The sequence below is a fragment of the Toxotes jaculatrix genome, chromosome 7, assembly GCF_017976425.1.
Source record: "Toxotes jaculatrix isolate fToxJac2 chromosome 7, fToxJac2.pri, whole genome shotgun sequence".
In the NCBI taxonomy this organism is placed as follows: domain Eukaryota; kingdom Metazoa; phylum Chordata; class Actinopteri; family Toxotidae; genus Toxotes; species Toxotes jaculatrix.
In genome coordinates, this window is record NC_054400.1 from 7,039,431 (window position 1) to 7,058,012 (window position 18,582).

An 18,582-nucleotide genomic window follows, 5' to 3' on the forward strand; every position below is an offset into this window, starting at 1 on the left:
GTGGATGTGCCACTTGACAAAGTTGTGTAGCTTTGGTAACACTGTCAGTGATGTGGTGTCGGCCAGGGGTCTCATACCTCGGCTCCAGTACGCTGAGAAGTCGTCTAAATCCCACTTTATCAACAACCGACAGTGGCTGGGCATCAAGACAACTTTGCAGAGCATCATTTGCGGTTCGCTTTTCTTCTGTCACCATCATCCACTTTGAAATTCCTCCACACACACCGACATTGCTCCTCCTTGCTCTCAATTACCACTTGACCGCCCAACTGAACGTCGCGCTCCCGCAAAGTGGTATCGGGACACACAATTACACCAACAGGAGGAAAAGGTAAGCATTTTAAAAAGAAACACATGCACATCAAGAATAGAATGTTTAATTATCAAAATTGTAATCCATGTATAATTCCCTGAAGAAATAATGAGTGACTGATACAAACCGGTTAAGACAGTGGTACAAGCCATTTGCCCTCAGTTCATTACTTACGAAAAACAGAAACGTTTATGGTACAGAAACGTTCGGTAAAGCTACTCAGAGACCTAATCCCATTAGAGCCTCACTAGTTGCGTTTCAGTATTAGCAGAAGGAACATTGATAATTATACTTCATTCTATGGAGTACAGCACCCATGAAACTTGATGAGTGAAAACAGTGATGCAGTAAAAAGGCTACAGAAGACACAACAGAAAAAGACATAACTGTCAAATCAGGAAAATGTGATTTTTGAGGGGGGGTGGGGCAAAAGATGAGGCAATGATGTGAAATAAGTTCTATCCCTCATCAAAAACTGGTTTCAACCACATGACCCTTTAAAGTTACCAGATTCAGAGCTGATGGCACAGAGTTTGGGAAAGCTCAAAATTCCTCTTCAGCGTTCCGACTCCTGGAGGTCTTGAGCTGTTTCAGACGCTCGATGCACTCCTCCACACTGCGCTCGCCATGGACTTTGTTATCCCGAGTACGCACATTCACAGTGTTGCTTGTCTTCTCCTTCTCTCCCACCACTTTTCCAAGGAAGCAAACATGCAAACAGGACAAAAGAAATCAATATCTGGATGGACAGCGGAGGAAATGACAGAAGAGTGAAAGGAAGGAAGGGTGTTGGCCACTGACCCAGGATGAAGTTGTACTGCGCCAACTGTGCATTTCTGATCTTTTTGTTCAGGGTGCAGCCGGGGTCGAGATCCACGTCAGTCATGAAGCCGCTGTTGTGGAATTCCTGTTTGACCTGTCACATTAACCAGAGAAACAACCAACACTTAAAAACAGCTAAGTCCTTGGCAGAATGTTTTTAAAGGTAGTGGGAGAGTACAGCTGTTTATTTATAAATTTTACAAATTTACAAATTTTTGTGTAAGTAAGAATGTCTTCAACACAACTAGGGCTGAAACTAATGATTATTTTATTGGTTTCAGATGAAGGTGACATCTTCAAACTTGTTGTTTTGTCTGACCAAAATCCAAAGATTTTCAGTTTACTGTTATGTGTGTCAAAGAAAAGCAGCAAATCTTCATATTTTAGAATCTAGAAAAGGCAAATGTTTGACATTTTTGCTTTAAAAAAATTAAATGACTAAAACAATAATAACAATGTTGTTGTAGTCGCCAAAGTTATGCTGAAAACCCTGAACGATGCAAATTCATTACCTTTTTTTGGAGAGAATAACAGCAACTAACTAAACTAAAATTATTTCCCAAAATGTTTATATAATTGTTTTGTTTATATAATTAATAAAATAATCGCTAATCTGGCAGCTTGATTACAAGCTGTATTACTGTCTGACCACTTGAATCTTTCAGTTGTTGTTGTTTTTAGCAATGACACCACAAGATCTCAGCAGCTACTTTGGAGAGTACAATGTCATCATAACTAATAGCCAATGGCCTGAGCTATGAAAATAAAACCAAAGTTGTAATAAACTGTAGTTTTCCTTTAAGTACTAAAATGTGCAGAAACATGAACCTCAGAGGGAGTGACAGTGTTTCATACAGTTTCATTTGGCCAAATAAAGGACATCTCAACAAAGCTGACTGGAATTTGTCATTTATCAAGCAACAGTACAATAAAACAGAAATATCAGAATACTGACTGCCTCAGTGATAAAACACTGACTGCACAAGTAAGACAACTTCAAAATCCACTTGAAATAAGTGTCTGATAGCTTCAGGGTTCTGTTTGTACTGTCTCTGTCTGAAGCGTGAGTATGTACTTTGGTGGCTTAAGTCAGTGCTCACCTTCTGAGCGTACTCCTCACAGGTTGGTCCCACAGGTACAACCATCACTTGACGAGGAGAGAGCCACAAAGGCCTGAAGCAGAACAAGACATATTTGAATTTAATTTATTAGCAGAACAGCAGGCCAAACAATCTGTGCAAATATTTACAGCCCAACAGAGACGAGCTGCTTTGATTTCTATCCCATAAATCTGAAAATCATCATGAATGCTCAGAAACAACTACAATAAAACAAAAAATATTCATGACTAGAGTCATATCCTCCTTGACATATCAAACTTATAAAATTGATTGTTTACAAACCATTTGCCTCCGTAGTTTTCAGTCAGAATAGCGATCATCCTCTCCACTGAGCCCAGGATGGCTCTGTGGATGATCACTGGTCTCTTCTTGTCGTCACCATCATGGCTACAAAATCATTTGAAGGGGGAAAACCATTAGGAATTCACAGAAAAAAAAATGTAGCCCAAAATGAAAACAACTGTGATCATCTGGAGAAATTAGCATATTTTCATCATTTGGGACACACTGATTAATGACAGGCTGGTTAAAATACAAGCTTGACAGCAAAATTTAAAAAGTCTATAGCCTCTGGGGCAGCTCCAAAAGCCTTTTTTTTAATCTTTTATCTTTGATTATGTTAGTTGTACTACAACACATTTAAATCTACAATACAAACATTTGCATCAATAAAAACAATATTCTATCCTTCTGACATGAATAAAAAAGGAGCACGAGAGTTACCTGACAAAGGTGAGATTAAAGCGGATCGGGAGCTGGAAATCAAGCTGAATTGTGGCACACTGATGGTACCGACCGATGGCATCCTTGATCTGAATGTCGATCTGCAAACAAAGGAAGTGCAATCAGCAACAGCCCTCCTGCTGTTTCACAGTCTAACTACGTCATTAGCGCAGTGCACAGCTCACCTTTGGTCCGTAGAAAGCTCCATCACCCGGGTTGAGAACCCATTTCTCCCCAAAGTCGTTCAAGCTGTTCTCCAGTTGCTGTAAAAACAAACAATTACTGCTTTGTTACAATATCAGTGGCTGACCAACAAGTAAACTGTGGTGTTAAGCAAAGCTGTATGTTTAGAGCTGACATTTTCCTCATCTGGAACTAATCACTGAACTGAGAAATGTTAACGTCTCAGTAATATTTTATGGTTGCTTGTGGGAGTTAATGAGGTGAGGGAAACGTGCAGCAAGTTCTGTTCCAGTGACTATGCCAAGTTTACAAGCCACTTTTTTGTGTATATAATTTTCCACCTTTGAACATGCAAAGATTAATCATAAAAACTCAGTGCTGAATTTAGATGTTTTCCTCAGAGAAAAGTGTTCTGATAGGTCAAGCGAAACAGCTGTACGACTTACAAGCTATTATAATTTTCTTCTTTTTTAACAACTGCTGTCCCTATTCCGAGAACTGTGACTAACTGTTAATTAAAGAAATACAGAGAAGTGTACCATCATTAACACATGCAGTCAGTAAGAAGCAGCACAATCTCTATACTGCAGTTTTAACATTTTCTGGCCTCTTCTGTTCAGCAACAAATTTTAATATTTAATCAGTTACTGTGACCACTTGATTGATTTTTAATGGAATAACAGGTTTAAAAAAATTGCTTCCACAGCCATCAGTAATGTTCTTCTCCCAGTATGCAAGAGATACACTTGAAAATGCCCATAAATTGCAACACAGACGGATCAAACTGTCGTCTATTCAAGTATGAATGCGACAGCAGTTCCTGGTGATTTGTTGGAGCCTAAGACAAAATGAAATAGTGGGCCATGTGTGAGAAAAATGGAACATTTTGGGTTGCCAAAACATTTTGACACCAAGCAGCCTGCAGTATATTAAGATGACAAACCCTACACCGCAGAGAAAAAACAAAACACGATAATCAATATGATAAAAATGTAAGTCAATGAAGAGAGAGAGAAGACTCATGGTTAGGGACGGCAAGGCGTAAAAAACTAAGTTTTCTGTAAGACAAGAGTTTCCAGCGGTGTAGAAGATGGAGTATGGCAATGTGAACTGCAGATATAATACTTCACTGGTGAAATAAAACACACCTCGAACAGCCAGATCAAAAGAAACAAAATCTTAGCCTAATGTAAAATTCCACACATGCTGAGTCTCTGTCAACACACCTTTTCATCCATTCAGTTGCCGGTAAAGGCTTGCCAGACTAATAAACAAATTGTATGTGCTTCACACACCTGTGCAACCTATGCAGTGTACTTGTGGCAAGCAGTTAACTCACTCACTCGTTTTTGCTTTGTTAAATATAATTTTAATATGTTACCTGCTCTTTCCAAGAGCAAATTAGATCTGAATCAAATATGCAAAATGTAGCTGGCCAACACGGTGAACTTGATTTGACAGTAATTGCACTGATGTGGATTCTCTGGAGAGGAGATTTTTCTGCTTCAGAACTGATGGCAGCATAAAACCCATTAAAATATAAATGTTCTCTGGGCCTACAGATCTCTCTCTTCCATTTGCTGTCTGTGGAGTGGCTCTGTAATTTCCATCTTGATAACATCCCATATCAGCATCTTAATTCTCCAGTGACACTTTGTAAGAGTTGTTCACATTTTCAACTATATGAGAGAAACAAGAGGCATTCTGATTACCTTCTCTGCTTGGTCCCACACCTCCACTTCCCCCAGGAACTTCTCTGGTCTTGTGGAGAGGTTGAGTTTGAAAGTGAAGCCAAACACGTCATACACAGTTCGCAGGAAGTCCAGGCAGCCCTTGATCTCCTCTTCAATCTGGGGTCAAAGCACAAAATGAAACAGAATTCATATCATCCATCTTGACATGGCTGCAAGTTTAAATTTTGGGGTAATGTCTTATTTCATCTTTGCATTTGCATGCTTTGTGTTGCAGTCCACACACAAATACACAGAAATGGCTTGCCTTTAGAGAGGTCAGCCCCTTTTCAGAAAGTTTTTATACTCCTTAAACAAGGGCCACCATCTGGAGACACTGATTATAAACTTAATGGGGGCTATAAGATAAGAATATACTCTTTTTGTGAATAGTACAACGAGAGAAGTACTTTCCAGCTGCTGCAATTAAAGTGAAAAATTTAAACTGAAATACTTTCTGTACAAAGTGTAAATCAATTAATTAACCATCCAATCCACAGCTATCACAGATAAAGAGAAAACAAAACCAGTGGTATCCTGGTTGCAAGCTGCTGTGTCACTACTTTTGAACAATCTAATTAAGAAATCTCTTCGGTCTTCCAAAACTCTGTATGTGTGCATCATCACAGTGGCGGTGTTCCTCTCAGGTCGAAGGACTTAACATGCAAGTTCCTACATCAGGCTGCAGCAGCTCATGGAGCTCTCTCCCGTTATCTGAGAATGTGACAGACCGTTCACTGACAACATTACCTGAATTTATTCAATAATCTGTGCCAGCAAGACACTGATGTACACAGAGCTTTCAAAACCAGGCTTCTTCCAAACAGGGATAAATGATTCTCCACAGAAAGCCACTTCTCTGGAAACTGTGTGATAGCTTACCACTATGTTTACCACTGTTTGCTTGTTTTTTGTCTTATCATTGTTTTACTTCCTTTCAAGTGTTTTGTATCTGCTGCATTTTTACTGATCTGAATAAAAAAGCAGAAACATTTATCAGAGGTATTGCCAGAAAATGTGACAGTGGTATGAATAAAATTCTGTCAAATATGGGATGAAAAAGAATTCAGAAGAATCAGAGATAGTCTTTTTTTTTTTATTCCACACACTCTTCTTCCCTGTCACGACCTGGAACCTAAATTACCCACAATGTAACATGACCTCTGACAGTTCAGTAAAAGACTTATGTAGCCTTGAGTCGCTATCCTCAAGCAGAGAAGAAGAGCAGGATACACAAGTTTGGTAAGCTCAAATTTACTGTTCCCATCAGTCTTTTTTTTCCCCCCAATCAGACTTGTATGATTCCAAAATGCATGCGTTGACAGAGTAATGTCAATGCATCAGTGCAGGCCTCACCTGGTCCATGGAGCAGAAGATGTGAGCATCGTCCTGCTGGAAGCGGCGGACACGAGTGAGGCCAGTCAGGGCTCCTGACAGCTCGTTCCTGTGCAAGACGCCGAAGTCAGCCATGCGAAGGGGCAGCTCTCTCCAGGAGCGAGGCCGGTGATCAAACATCAGACTGGTGCCAAACAGACAAATAGGCAGAGTGTAAAAAACACAACTGCTAACTTCAACCTAGAGTTATCACAATAACTGATGATTGCTGTATTACTTCAATACCACTGTGAAAGACTGTATTCAATTCAACTGACATTCAACCCTTGCAAGCTCAATTTCCATTTCAGTGTGATCACCAGAGGGGCTGTCCATGTGGATAGCCCAAAGATTGGAACAGTAAAAAGGAGATAAAAGATTTGAATACAAAGAGCTGCAGTCTGGCTCTTTACACTGCAATGCAGCATTCAGCAGTAAATTGAACTGGGTCAGTCAACAACTGAAAACATGGCAAGAGCATCAGTCCATTACAAGCTGAGCTGCACTGGATGACAAACTACCGTAGCAAAGAAATATGAAGCTATTTCACAAAGATTAGTCTACTACTGATAACAAAACCCTTGAGCAAACTCTCAAGAAACTATTCAGGTGTGGTTAAACATTACTCATTGGTTGTCCCTGTTTACAATGGTACTGTGTTAGACTCATTTTCATTAGATAATATTATAATAATAATAGTCTACAAAGGTTAAAACACTTTGCATTGTGACAACAGAACCCTGAGCTCATTTAATGTTTCCAACAATACAATTGTTTCTCTGAAACCAACTAAAAATATCTATTTCACACTAGAGCAAGACTTGATTCACAGAGTGTAACAGAAGTGGGTGTGTTTTTCTTTTCACTTTACACCAGTCAGCCACAACATTAAAACCGCCTGCCTAAATGTGTAGGTGCCCCTTGTGCCACCAAAACAGTTCTGACCCATTGAGGCATTAGTAAATCCTGTTGTGAGGTGGAGTCTCTGTGGATCAAACTTGTTTTTTCCAGCACATCCCACAGATGCTTGATCAGACTGACATCTTGGGAATTAGGAGGCCAAGTCAACACCTTCAGTATTTTGTTATGTTCCTCAAATCATTCCTGAACAGTTTTTGCAGTGTGGCAGGACACATTATCCTGCTGAAAGAAACCACTGCTGTCAGAGAATACTGCCGTCATGTTTAGGTAGGTGTTATGTGTCAAAGTACAATCCACATGAATGCCAGGATCCAAGGTTTTCCAGCAGAACATTGCCCAGGGCATCACTCTGCCACCGCCAGCAAGAACTGACTGTTTACCTGCTGTCTAATACTTCCCACACCTTGGCAGGTGCCATTGTAATGGGATAATCAATACAATTCGGTGTCACTAGTTTTGATGTTGTGGCTGATAGGAAATTAAAACCATACTTTCAAACCATTCTAAATATAAGGGAAAGGAGGTCTCACCAGTGTCCGGGGCAGTTCATCGGTTTGAGGGCGAAGGTCTCCTTCTCGACCTCAAAGGAAAACATGTTCTCGCTGTAGTGCTGCCAGTGGCCAGAGGTCTGCCACAGTTTGCTGTTGTAGATGTTGGGTGTCACCACCTCTTGAAAACCCCTCTTCCTGTACTCACTCTGCAAAAGAAAGAGCAATGTTTTATCACAAAGAAGACTAAACTTTTCACACTTATAAGTTGCACCAAGAAACTCAGCTTCGTTATTCTTTGTACACACACACACACACACACACACACACACACACACACACACACACACACACACACACACACACACACACAATATAAACAACTGTTTAAAACTGCTTCTGTCAACACCAGGGAACTCACTGATAAACAGTGCATATCCTCTAAAACATACATAATTCTGAAAGCAAAGGCTGACACTTTGAAAAAGCAAGCTACCTCTCTAAGAATGTTTATACTGCTGCATATTCACGTTCCTCTTTACACATTATGATGGGGATCTGGGGAAAACTAAAAGGTGTTTTATTGCATTTTCAGTTGGCCTGTTTTGTTCGGTTCTAAAATTCAGAAGAGATAGCTGATAGCGATGATAAGATAAAATAAAATAAAATAAAATAAAATAAAATAAGGTAACTTATTTAAAAACATGACAGACATTTACGCCACAAATATTTGGATGTTTTAGATGTTTTGTTGCTTGTAGAGGCAGAGCTGTTTTTAAACAGATCTCATTACTCAAAATCTCCTCTGTCAGAACTCTATTTTACCACATTACAGTGAAATTACTTCTAATGTATACTGCACTGTGACTGAAAAACAATGAAAAGTGAATGCTTTAAATCATATTGGTGTGTGCCTCTTTATAACAGAGCAGGGGCAAGCAGAACAGTTTTTCTTCAATGCTGTCAATCACGTCTGTTTTATAGGTTTCAATTTATTCCAAATAAATGGCTATGAATTATAAGTTTGCTCAAAGGTTAACTTCACACTGAGTTAAGTTTTTCTATTACCTGATCAGAAATGAGAAATGTTGTGTTGTGTAAGCACATATTAGATGTGTCATCATCTATTTAAAGCATTATTGCTGTGGGAAGAGAAGGTATGGATATGAATTTGCATTTTATTATATGTGCATGCATAAGTTAATGTTTTATAATTAATTTGTTATAGTTATGGAAACATTTTATGTGCCTAGCCCCTGGTTTCTGAGACTTGATTCATTAGCCCTCATTTTCAGGACCATGACATAAATCTGTATCATTTAAACCTAAGCAATATACCAATAAACCTATACAATATTGTGAATATATAAAACCATTATGATCGCTCTAAGCTCTGACTAAAGGTACAAATCTGTTCTTCCCTTCTCCCCAGGCCTTCCTGCTAATTTTAACTTTCTGCCTCATAACCTCTGTCTTAAAGCTTAGAGTGAGATCACAGCTATTATCCACTGTGGGTTTGATGGCTTTGACTTACTCTGATGAACTCAATCAGGGTGTTGTAGATGAAGGCCCCCTTTGGCAGGAAGAAGCAGCTCCCTGGACTCAGGTCATGGAAGAAGAAAAGGTCTTGCTCCTGATAAAAAAAAAAAAGAAAAAATTTTTTTAGTGTGATAGAAAAGCCACCACTCGGGCCAAACTGTTTTCAATTTGAAACAGCGCAACTACTCATCACATACTTAATGTAACTAGATTTGTCTGACCATGTACTTGGTCTCCTGCTCAGCTTTGCTTTTCCACACTAGTTATTATAGTGAATGAATAGCAACAACAAACAGACCCTTAACTGTCAGTGCTCTGTCAAAAATGAAGTTACAGATTATAAGACAAAAAAATACCCTTACAGCTTAACAAGCCGTTCCTTAGATTAATAGGAATCTAAAATTCTAACTGAATGCTGCTTTATGCCATGGGTCAATTTTGCCATCACTCACAGCTGAAAACAGGTCATGTACATGTTTCTATCATGCCATTCTATCTTTAGTATTTCTTTCTTGATTGACACGTGAATTACCAATATTTGCAAATGAACAACTTTTTAACAATTCACCAGGTAGGTGACATTTTCTGAAATGTTTATCTTTGACATTTAGAAATATTAAAAAAACAAAACAAAACAGCTTTTCTTGCGGTAGAATAATGGTTCTTTACCAGAAAACGCAACTATATGCGGCTGCCAATGCACTTGAAGTACTATTTTCACACTGTTCAGAGATGGCTTTGGATTTCGTGCCTGTTAAGAAGGTGTGACTTGGTAAAATCAAATGCACATCAAATCCAACTCTGGCTGCTTTACTAGTCCTTCAGATGTTTTCTTCCTGTATTTCATAACATATTTGTTTTGAGTTTTCATCACAGCAACTCTGCAGTCAACCACAGCTTCATAAACTAAACAGACAAATACCAACATACCATAAATAACCTAAATAAAGTAATTTTGGAGACCATTTCAAAATTATGGATTACAGACATCAACTCTTTTGCTAACTGACAGCCTCTTTACATTCTTGTACATACCCGGCCCAGTTTGCGGTGATCTCTGTTCTTGGCCTCCTCCTGAAACTTCTCCCACTCTTTGAGCATTTTGGGGTCAGGGAAGGAGATCCCATAGATCCTCTGGAGGGTTTCCATGTCCGCTTTTCCCTCCCAGTAAGTAGACGAATTCTAGCACACCGCAAAAGGAGTATGTTAACTTTCATCGTTCTTTTGGGTGCATCAAATCCCTTGAGAATAAAACATAAAGTAACTCTGCTCTAAAAATGGGGACAAATGTGCTTACTGCCAGACATTTAGGACACAGGCTACAGTACTTGAAATCCTATCTGGTTTAATCAACAATAAATCCACATATACTGTAACAATGACTTTTCTGTACATCATGCACAGCTGAAAAGAAAAGGGCTCACCTTGTGGATCTTAAGTGCCTTGATCTTCCCAGTGTGTCTCACATGGGGCCCTCGACACAAGTCAATTAAGGGACCACACCTGAAATGGGTGTTGAATTTTTTAAAAAATTGCTACATAATAACCAGCTGTGCTTAGGATAAGGATAAGGCTTAGGATAGGCTAGTAATACTCCAGATTTTTGTTTTAGTCAACAAATCCCATAAAAAGGCCAAAACCAAGGATGCATTAGTCCATCATTCAATACTTAACGACTTAACAACTACCCCGTCTCACACCCACCCACCCTGCCCAAAACCCACCGATTCCTTCTGAAGACACAAATCTTTAAAAAACTGGTTGCACATATACCGTTCAATTCTTAATAAAGGAAAGAAAAAACATTTCCTTCACCACCTGGGCTCTCAACAAAAGTTACTCACACAAGAGTAAATTGTTTATTTACTGGGGACTATTTTCAGTTCCATATTTCGTGTGATAATGAGGATTTCTGGCAGCAGGATGGCGTATGTGACTCAAAATAAACTACAGTGCCCCTGTTCATCATAATGAAGGAACATGTCACCCAGTGCAATGGTGTGACTCATTCACGTGTTTTTTAATAGTTTTTGGACAATAATGGAGCTCTGTGGCACAATGCAGTAAGCTGTATCAGGCTTTGAATACGTGCACAAACATAGGCACACACATATAATGCATTTTTTCCAGATCAACTCATTGTTGGTTTTGGTCTTTTCATAGAAGAAAAACAGAAATACCAGCATTACCATTTAAAAATAAAAATATTTATAAGCACAGGGCATGGACTCACCTGTAAACTGTGGTAGTGGGAGTGGTCACTTTCTCATTCAGAATGCGGCACTTAAACTTGTTGTACTGCAAAGGACAAGAGGTGGTTTTAAAGTCCTGGTACTTATGCGATGCGATGATCCTCACAGCTTTTTTTTTTTTCTCCTTTGTGTGTGTGTATTTGTCTGTTAATACTTTAAGATACCTTGAACATTTCCAACAAAGTCTCCTTCTTTATCTCTAGCCTCTCAAACGGCTGCTTTTCCTTGATGATTTTCTTGCATAAGTTCTCCAGACATGGGAAATCATTGCTCGATACGCCCCTGTCCAAAACATCAAGAGATAAACAAAACAGGAACAGTACATTCAACAATGACTTTCTCACTTAGAAGCCTGCATTAATATGCAAACTGTCTGCAATTGCTAAATTTAGTCTGCCACAGTTTCCAGAGGGCATCAGGGATGTGACCAGACCTTTCTTCCACCAATGTAATTCTTTGACTTCCAGCTGATAACCTCTGCCAAGCATGGGCAAATACTTTAAAGTCCTTGGCTTTAGGGCTTGAGCAATGTCAAAATATCCTTGCAAAAAAACGTCTACAAGAATGCCATTAGCATAAAATGACTTCATTAAAGAGGTTGTAGAATTAATTAGACAGCACTCCTCACGCTATCCTGCAGCCTGAAGCAGTGAGACATGCATCTGTTTCAGGGAAAGGTCAAGTGAAAAAGTTGTTTACGAAGAAGAAGTGTTCAAATTTCTCGACACACTTTCAAAGCTTCACAGAAGTAATCTCTAGTTCTGTGTTTTGAAAAGATATGCTTTTAGGTCTCAAATCTCATTGGCAGATGTTGAAAGATGTCATTTCAAATCCACACCCAATAAAATTCCAGCTAGACAGCATTAGTGTCATTGCAATCACTCCTGTTTTGTGTTTGCTACCCGTCTCAGACTGTGAACCAGACTGACAGCTGCCAAGCCTTGAAGTAAACACCAAAATAACACAGAGAGATGACTAACACAACTAATTACACAGACAAATCTGAGCCCAAAGCCTGTGCAACTCACTCATTGTTCTCCAGGAACATGTCGTAGTAGAAGCCATTCTCGATGGGTGGACCGTAGCAGAGGCAGCCTCCATACACCTTCTCCATGGCTTCACCCATGATATGGGCACTGGAGTGCCAGTAAACCTAAACAATATACAAAAAAATATTACCCAAATAACAAGATAGGAGTCCAGTCTATCCCTTTGTGTTTATTAAGAATGAGAATGATAAACATGCTGTGGAAAATAAAGTTTGTTATCCCGATATTGCAATCATTCACTGAGCAGCAGACCTTTGAGATGCAAACCAATTAAGCAATGTATATCACTTCTTCTGAATGCTGACCATACAATGTATGGTTATATATTAAAAAATATGTAAACGGTGCTACAAAACCTACTGACAAAAGGTATCAGGAAAAGCAAATGGACTGAGACTTTGGAATCTCTTACTGTTGTACTGACAAATGGCTCAGTACCTTCTAAAGACAATGACACTGAAATGGGTCTTTTTTTTTTAAGTCGCATTACTCTCTTAGAGAGACCAGTTGCTGTCACTTTTATGACAGTACATCATTGCAACAATTTTTTATATTCTCACATCTCCTCTTAATGTCTTTGTGGCTCAGACACTAAGTGGATCACAGAGCTCTGAAGTTTATTATTGATTGTAAACCTCTCATTCATCACTTTGACCTTACATGCTCAGGTGCCCTGCCCTAACTGCATATCAATACAGCTGAACACACTCTTCAAGATGCTGTAGACCATCGGATTTGTTATGCATGTTACAGTCTGAGACTATAATTTGCAGAATTTGTAAAGAAAACATAAGAAGAAAGTGTTTAAGATGAATTTACTATGCTACATTTCTCTCTACTAATCCATGCATAACAGAAGAAAATCTAAATCTACAGTACATTTACTTATGCACGCTTTGTTAGACCATAGCCGAGGTGTGCTTACAGCTTGAGCTTCCTCATCATCAAACTTGAGCAACTGAAGGCTGCAGTCATCTTCCAGAGGTCTGTCCAGGTCCCACACACTGTTGTTCACTTTGGCTATCACTGTGTTGTCGGCGAGGCCTTGACTAGACAGAAACCATAAAATATTTATGGTGAACAAAAACATCAATTAACACTGTTTCAGAAGGTCTACTGTAAACAGAGTAGGCTGGACATAGATCATTGTTATGTTTCTAATATGTCCCATATAACTAAATTAATACATTTTACATTATACCTTCCAACACTGGTGATCTAAATATTTGCTGTAGTAGTATTAAATATGTGCATGACAATGGCATATGAAACTGTAGCTTTCAGTTTCACTTTACAGAACTTCCATTGGGTGTTAGCTGCTATTCTTTTCCAAAATCAAGTGGCATCTGCGTTTTCTCTGCATATAAATTCACATAAAACAATTCAACAATCATCAGTCAACAACATAAATAAAATTCCACGATATCATTACAATGGCAACAAGTCAGATTGGGATATACTTCCCAGCCCCAAGTACAACAAAGGTTTTCCAAAAGTGTGCCATCTAGAACCGATCATGTGACACTAATGTCAACACAAGTCATACTGTAGATGTAGTTTGGCTGGTCACACAAGGTCTGTGTTGGTTTGAGAAAAAGGGACGCAGCTTACAGTTCAGTGCCAGCCCTTCCCAAGTTCCTCCCATGCTTCTGGAATTGCAATACAGAACTGCCCAACTGCCTTGGTCATGAGAATTTTAAAACCTAAAAACAGACTTACGGGCCACAAAAGAATAAAAACACCAGCCACATACACCAATGTCTACACTGCACCATAAAGAAATTACAGAGAGGCTGGGGTGGTGCTTCTGAGTCATATGGAGCAGCGATAGCTGGTGATGGAGCTCCTGACATTTCCTCAAGCTTTCTACTGTGTTTTTACGGTGCAGTCTGTTCATATACCCTGTGGTTATCAACATTTAATCTATGTTAACACTATGGAATTTAGCACAAACTGGACCATGCTGGTAGGGAGCTCAGTTCCAGTCTCTGCCAAAGCAAAGTTTGCTCTACTTATAACACTAATGAGGTTTTTTGTCAAACTATTTTCGTGTCTTCAGTAGACAGTCTAAGGTTGGCGGGTGTCATTTCCAATTACTGTTTTCATAATGTGGGTGTTGTGAAGTCTTTTGAAACTGTAACGATGATTACAAGCTGTAGAAATAAACTTGACAGCTAATCTTTGGAAATTAAATTCCTGAAGTACCCTTGAGGTTTCTCTTCTTTTTTTGTGCTACATGAAAGTGAAGAACCACATTCAATAAGAAACAATTACATCTAGTCTAGTCAGACATCAATCCCATCATCACACTGACCTGATTCCACAGGCCACCTGGTATGGTGTGGTCTTCCAAGACTCGGCCTCTACCACCTTTCCATCAGGCAGGGTCACCTTGATGGCTCGGCTATCCTTTGCAGCCCTCTCTGCCATCAGGGCATCATGCTCAGCTTTCAGCTTTGTGTACAAAGTAAGACGCTCATCGATGTACTGAGGTGGTGGTGACAGCTGGACGATAACAAAAAAGGGGGAGAAGTGGATAATGCTGTCACTTTTTATAAATTTCACCTGTTGCTATTCTGTACAACTTATGTCCTCCTTAAAGAAAAAGATTTCATTGCTGACAGTCTGAAGTAGTTAGACATCAAACTGAGGGTCAAGCCCATGTTCACAGAAAAAGGTAACATTATTTCTTTGCTTAATTATATAACAAAATCAGTTATATAATTGGCTTTTGAGCTTGAAAGCTCAAGCTCAAAAGCCGGTTAGAGCACAAAGAAGGTGGCATAATGAAAGTCAGAGATTGAAATCAAACCTGATATTTAAAAAATATGATTTAGTGTGCTGAAAAACTTTTTGCTTTGAAAACTAATTTTAGCAGTGCTGAAACTATCATGATTTGACACAACTATTTCTGTTTGCCTTTTTATTTACAGGAAGCACAAAAGGTGAGGTACTAGACAATGTAAGTATTTTAGGAAAACTATCTGCAAACAGTCTGCTCAAGAGGTCTGTGCATAGTAATTGTTAGTTTACACTTAGAAGACTATGCAGTGCTTCCCAGATTCATCTGTGGCTGGACATCACAACAGTACAACAACAAACCCATTAAGTAAGTGTTTCATCATAGAGCTGCCGCATGACTGCTATTAGATGTATACGCATACAATGACAGTTCTACACAGACACTGGACATACAGAATGATTTATGCTCTTGTAATACAAAAAAATAAAACATAAAATACTGTCTAATAATAGCAGGTACATAAATTTAACAACTTACCTCAGCCCTGCCTCCGGAGTCTCCAGCGGCACCCTTAGCCTTCTTCTTTCCTCCATCTTTGCCAGTTTCAGTTCCCCCCTTTCCAAAAATCAAGTCATGAGGTTAGTTTAAGAAAGACAAGTTTTGCATGAAGCTGGTTTAGACAGAAGTACATGGATACAGACTAGACATTATCTCTTCACACACGGTGTATGATATAACAATGGTAGCATACACAGCTATTATTAGGAACACACAGACAAAAACTGTTTATTTCAAAGAGGCATAGGTATATAACCTACAGTACTTAGCACTTAGAATATAATCTAAGACGAATCATAAAAACTATTAGGGTAAATCCATTGAGTGATCCAATATGTAATTATAAATGGCTCACGCCACCTGACAGTGTCCTCCAAGTTATAACGACTCGAGTTATTATTAGAAATTTGTGAGACTACAAACCAGTTTTCAAGAGTGAGCTATATATGAAACAAAATCCGCTTGCTCCATTTGCTGTGTGCCGATTGAACAGAGAACATAAATGATTCATGCAAAGTCCCAAGTACTGCCCTCACATGTGTGCAAACCTACCGATAAGCACTGAGATGTTCAATTGTCAGAACTTTGAATTGAGTTTGGCGACAGGCGACCTCTTAAAAGCCACGTTTGCTAAATCAAACTAACTGGCTGGGACTGCTTAATTGCAATGTGGCACAATTTACCACCTCAATAGATTAAAACCAAAAAAACTAAACTAATGCTTCTGTTACCTTAAGATAAACATTTCTGGTAAAGCCAACATTGAGTTGTTCATAATAGCTAGCTAGCCGTTTCGTTAGCACCGCATTGCTGGTGGCTAAATGACAGGAAGGGCTAGGCTAGCTGCTAGCCAGCTGGCTAATACGATTTAAATGTTGCAGGTTTCAAAAGTGAAGTATCACCTTTTTTCTCTCGTCCACTTGTAGTTCACTCATTTTCTCCACGACAGCCTGTTCAGCCATTACACGTGAAAAGCTACCCCACCTTTAGAGATAACTTTGGCAAAGTCTGAGAAATGTGTACTGTAAGCAGTAAGGGTGCCGGCTAAGGGCTGATGACGTTTCCCGGATATTGCGATTCTGATGCAACATTGCCGTAGTAGGCGGAGCTTTACACAACAGTGGATAATATCAGCTGTTTATCAGATCAGTTAATGCTTTAAGTTATACTGCTTAAACTAAACGTTTTATAAAGTCAGTTTATTAAGTGCTCTTTCTCTTTGAACGCAGGAGAACACTGATGGCAATTCATGAACACCCCCCAAATATGCAAAATAATGCACTGTAACAAGGCCTCTTTGATTTGTTTCCAAATAAGGCTGAAGATTTGGCCACAATGATTAGTGGAGCTTTTTGATATTCCTTTTTTTTGTAATTCTTTTATTTTTGTTCTTTTATTTTTGTTTTCTCCATTTTCAAGTAATGACCAAGGCTGGATTGCCGCAGTGACTGCCCAGGGCCACCAGACCCCCAGGTACCACAAAAGCCGCAGGTTTACTGCATATAATTTGGATATACACATACTGATTAATCATATACTATCACCACTGTAGTAGAATATCAACTATGTCAGATCCTCCATTCTCCAACTTGCAAAGAGAGAGAGAGAGAGAGAGAGAGAGAGAGAGAGAGAGAGAGAGAGAGATATCTCTTGAAATACTGAGGTTAAAAAAAATCAAGAGGTCACATGACCTCTGCTGAGGTCAATAAGTCAACCAGTACACTATTTCTTTGTTAGTATTGGTACACTATTTTAACAGGGTCCACTAAGAAAAAAAGCTAAAAAGATGTCATGAAAAATGGAAACCACATTTTAGAAATATATTGAGCTTAAAAGGTCACTACTTCATCCAAATACTTATATTAGCCTATATAATATCCACCAGACATAGTACTGAGGACAGTGTCCTTTGTGGTAGCTACAGCCTGCTTGTCATCATCATCATCAACACCCCAGTAAAAAGCTCCAGGAGGCTTCTGTTCAGGCATCACATACTTTCTTCAGAAAATGCAGCTTTTCTTAGCTGTCATTTCTTAGCTGCAATCATGATAGTGTTTCTGTGTGGAGGGGACGGGAACCAGCAGGTGATTTTTGCTCATATCTGGATGCTGGTTCTTTTTTTTTATTCTTTTTTCTTTTTTTTTTTTTTTTTTGATAATATTGCACAACATGATTATTGACAGCAGGGTTATACCTTAATTTGGTGGAGTCATGTCCATGCAAGCTGAGCATCTTATTTCACTGTTTAACACACTTTCAACCAGAGAGGTGGTTTAAATCAGCAAAATCACCTGCTGCTGTGAGCAAAACCTGCATACACACAGTGCTCAGTGGCACATTTTAGGAGACTACAGCAGTTCGGATAAAATAATTTCTGAGAGGAATAGAACAGAAACAGTAATTTCTTTTTTTGCTTCTTCAGGTGAAAGTCATCTTATGTTTCTGAGTAAAATCACTGGAGTATCTAAATTAAATTATTGCTGACGTAGTTCCACCTCTCATCTATTTAGTCTGAAGTATGATTTCCTTCTGTTAAGCATCAGGTGATTTTCCACGCATCACTCATCTGCCCTTGAGGCTCACAGCTACAGAGTTGTCAGCAAGTTTTACAGTTAAATTCTGACAGAGCTACTTTTGAATACAAAATCATTTGTGAAGTGGGAATAGAACAAAAGTGGGATGATCTCTGTAGTCTAAAGTCCAAGAGCAAATGGAGGTCTTGATACCCACTGTTCTGCAACCAGCAATTGGTTTCAGTTGAACATT

General features: G+C 39.0%; 1 protein-coding gene across 1 annotated transcript; it reads right to left on the bottom strand.

Moving 5' to 3' along the window:
* Positions 1-361: 361 nt before the first annotated feature.
* On the bottom strand, positions 362-16,870 carry tars1 (threonyl-tRNA synthetase 1). The gene is made up of 19 exons (XM_041043099.1): positions 16,719-16,870; positions 15,796-15,873; positions 14,830-15,020; positions 13,441-13,564; positions 12,495-12,619; positions 11,631-11,748; positions 11,448-11,512; positions 10,639-10,717; positions 10,250-10,396; positions 9,210-9,308; positions 7,718-7,884; positions 6,249-6,411; positions 4,875-5,012; positions 3,165-3,242; positions 2,980-3,080; positions 2,539-2,643; positions 2,236-2,308; positions 1,115-1,229; positions 362-1,005 (listed from the first exon to the last, which is right to left on the bottom strand). The coding sequence occupies exons 1-19, from the start codon at positions 16,776-16,778 to the stop codon at positions 857-859; spliced, it is 2,175 nt and encodes a 724-aa protein (XP_040899033.1). The 5' UTR covers positions 16,779-16,870; the 3' UTR covers positions 362-856.
* Positions 16,871-18,582: the final 1,712 nt, after the last annotated feature.